The sequence below is a fragment of the Nematocida minor genome (assembly GCF_024244105.1).
Source record: "Nematocida minor strain JUm1510 chromosome Unknown 7914, whole genome shotgun sequence".
Taxonomy (NCBI): Eukaryota; Fungi; Microsporidia; genus Nematocida; species Nematocida minor.
The window spans coordinates 1-3,153 of NW_026250352.1; the positions used below are offsets into that span (position 1 = coordinate 1).

At 35.7% G+C, this 3,153-nt stretch overlaps 2 protein-coding genes across 2 annotated transcripts; both read right to left on the minus strand.

Annotated features, from left to right (window-relative positions):
- Positions 1 to 2: 2 nt before the first annotated feature.
- Positions 3 to 776, minus strand: NEMIN01_2314 (uncharacterized protein; the record flags this gene model as incomplete). The annotated part of the gene is made up of 1 exon (XM_051478256.1): positions 3 to 776. A coding segment is annotated over one exon (774 nt), but the record flags the coding sequence as incomplete, so codon positions are not given.
- A 336-nt stretch (positions 777 to 1,112) lies between these two features.
- On the minus strand, positions 1,113 to 2,738 carry NEMIN01_2315 (uncharacterized protein; the record flags this gene model as incomplete). The annotated part of the gene is made up of 1 exon (XM_051478257.1): positions 1,113 to 2,738. The coding sequence occupies one exon, from the start codon at positions 2,736 to 2,738 to the stop codon at positions 1,113 to 1,115; it is 1,626 nt and encodes a 541-aa protein (XP_051334217.1).
- Between the last annotated feature and the right edge of the window lie 415 nt (positions 2,739 to 3,153).

The following is a 3,153-nucleotide window of genomic DNA, read 5'->3' on the forward strand; positions in this document are numbered from 1 at the left end:
AGTTTTTCAGGTATATCCTGTACTTTATTATTGTTACTAGGACTTTCCATTTCTTTGATGTACTTAATTAGATCATTAATTAAATGATACTTTTCGTAAATAAGCTTCAGTCCGTAGTCTATCAGCGGAACTTTGTCTTTTTCTTGAGTGTATAGATCATCTAGAATGTAGCGTCCTTTTACAGATGTATACTTTTTAAAAAGTTCCATGCCTTTTGAATCTACTTTGTATGAGACATGATAAGCATTCTCTCTATCCATATCCTCTAAGGTAAGCTGAAGTATATTTTCCAAGTTTGTATCGTCAACCATCAAAGTGCATGTTCTAGTGCTTAGATCGAGCTCTCCATAAGATAGAACTATATTATCTACCTCTCCATACATGTCAAATTCTCGGGTTATTCCGTGCGATGGGTTGTACATAAGTTGATTTGGTCTTATAAGTTCAGTAGCTAGGGAGATAAATGCATATTTAATTCTTTCTTCAGTTCCACTCAATAATTCAGGACTTATCTTTTGCATAATAGACCTTTCAGCTAAACTGTATATAAAGTGCTGGCAGATATCGTTCTCGATTATTTTTAGAATAGTCTCCTTCTTCTTCTCACTAAGCTCCTCGCTTTCTATTTTTAGATTATCTTTAAGGATGCGCTTCAGTATGTTCATATAGTTTATTTCTTTAACTGATGTGATGGATATATCGTTTCTATCAAGAGACTGGCACTCTTTTAGTATTCCTTCAATATTGATTGTTAGTTTAGCTTCTCTCATGATCATTGCTAAAATTTTAGTAGCAAAAAAATATTTTAAGGATCAGGGGCTTCCTAAGGCGGAAATATTTTATTTTTATTTTTATACATATATAGTAGCAATAAAGTTACTTAAAGTTAAGAGCTTTATCACATCTTTCAATGACTAGATGTTCTATGAGCTGCTTTTTCTTCGAACTCATAAAAGAATACTTGATATTCTATTCGAAGTTCTATTGGTATTCCATATTACCTAGTATAGTTTCCGTGGTAATGTATCCCAAAAATGTTATAGTTTGAAAAAGTGAAAGCAATAAACCTAAAACTAATTTATTTTGATATTAACTAAGTAGGACCAAATAGCTCAAGATATGCTATGGCTGTTCATGTTTCTTAGTTGGCTGCTGTCCATGGCATAGTATAGATTATCAGTATTAGTATCACCTATTCTCTGGCTATTCTTCGAATAATTATGCTTGAGAGACAGTGCTGATGTTGCTATAAGAGTAATACCGCCTAGTAGCAGTGTTCCAATTAAGCCTTTTTTGCGGGGCAGTAAAACTGATGAAGAAGGCTTTGTTTCCTCTGTCTCTTCTATTTTTAGTTTTTCTAGCATTATATATCCATCTACTTCCCTCTGTTCTTCTGTTTCCTTTGTCACCACTTTTATGTTTAGCGAGTTTCCAAATGCTTCTGTCTTTTTAAACAGATACTTTTTCTGTGCTGGAGAGAGGATGGGAAGGAAGGGCAAACTGCATAAAAGCTCAAAAATGTTGTTGTATGCTAGAATTTCCTTCTTTTCAGCACACTTCAGCTGATATATATCGTTTTTCAGGCTATTAATAGAGCGCATTATTTCTTCGGTCTCTCCATCTCCTGCTTGTTGGTACTTTCCCCTCTCTTTTGCCAAAGCCTCTCCCTTCTCTTTTATTTTTTGAATGACTTCATATTTTCTTTTGCTCGCTAGTTTTTTTAGATTTGTAGCGACCAAGTAATCTTTTTCAAAGTTGCTTAAATCAGCATCTAGCCTCAGAGTGTTTGGTGCACCATCTGTTTCTTTCAGCATTCCAGTGTTTGCCATGTATTCTATTACTTTGGTTATGTATTTATCTATTCTCTTTTCTCGTTGAATGTCTCCCAGATGGTTAGCAATAGAAATGACTATTTTTAAGTCTTCTTCTTTGGTAAACACTTTTCTAATTTTTTTAGCTATATCTTTCGAATTGTCTCCAGAGTCCATCTTTCTTTTTCTAATTTCCTGAAATAGACTGCAAAGCTTTTGGTGATTTTTCTGAACAAACTGCAGTCCGTAATCGACCAGCGGAACACCTGTTTCTTTGGTCTTTGCATACAGCTCTTCTGCAGTGTAAAATGTTTTTATGCCCGAGTGCTCTTTTAAAATACGTAGGCTCAGTGCTATGCGAGAAACCGTAACATAGCCCAAGAACAGATTTTCCAGACTCTCTGCGGTAAATTGAAGCAAGCCGTCCAAGTTTGAAAACTTTGCATCGTCGATCTCCAGAGTGTATGTTCTAGTCGTTAAGTTGGGGTTTTTATCATCGGAGAGCATGTGCTCCACTGCTTCATTCTTTATCTGTCTGTGAATGCCATACTCTGGGTCGTATATGAGCGAGTTTGGCTTTATCATGTCGTTAACTAGATGGATAAACTCGGTTTTAACCACTTTATTTTTTTTGCTTTTTATTGCATCGCATAAATCGTATATAGCATCCACTTGGTACGCATTGTCTATGAAGTACGTATAGAGCCTATTCTTGATAACTTTTAGTATTTTTTCCTTTTCTTCCCCACTGAGCTCATCACTTTCTATTTCTAGGTTCTTCGTAAAGATGTCCCTTAGTATAGATAAAAATGCTACCTTCTCGTCGTATTTATTAAACACATCGTTAGGCTGGCTAGTATCAATAGATTGGTATGCCTGCAGCATTCCACCTAGGTTTACCTTCAATTCAACTTTTCTTAGGACCATTGTAAAAATTTTAACCCAAAGAAATATTTAAACCTAAAACTTTTCTGTTCACTCTCATATGCAGCAAGCCATTTGCAAAATTTTACAAAAATATTCTACTACTTATTGAGCAAGCAGGCCGCTATTATGCAAGACCAATAATTGCTTAGCAATTACTTCTAAATATTGGATAGTAAGCTATTAGGCTGGTGTTAGTTGTAAATCCCTTTCATAAATGACTGACTATTGGCATTATCTCTGCGATTATTTTCATCTGACGAGATATTTATAAGAGCACGGCTAGAAGAAGTGCAACAGCAGACTCTTAGTGCCCAGTGTTCTCTTGTGCAGAGCCGGACAAAAAGTGCAGCACTCTGTGTTCCCACGCGGTCTCCCATCGCAGTACTATCAAAGCTGTCACGCGCTTAACTTCAGA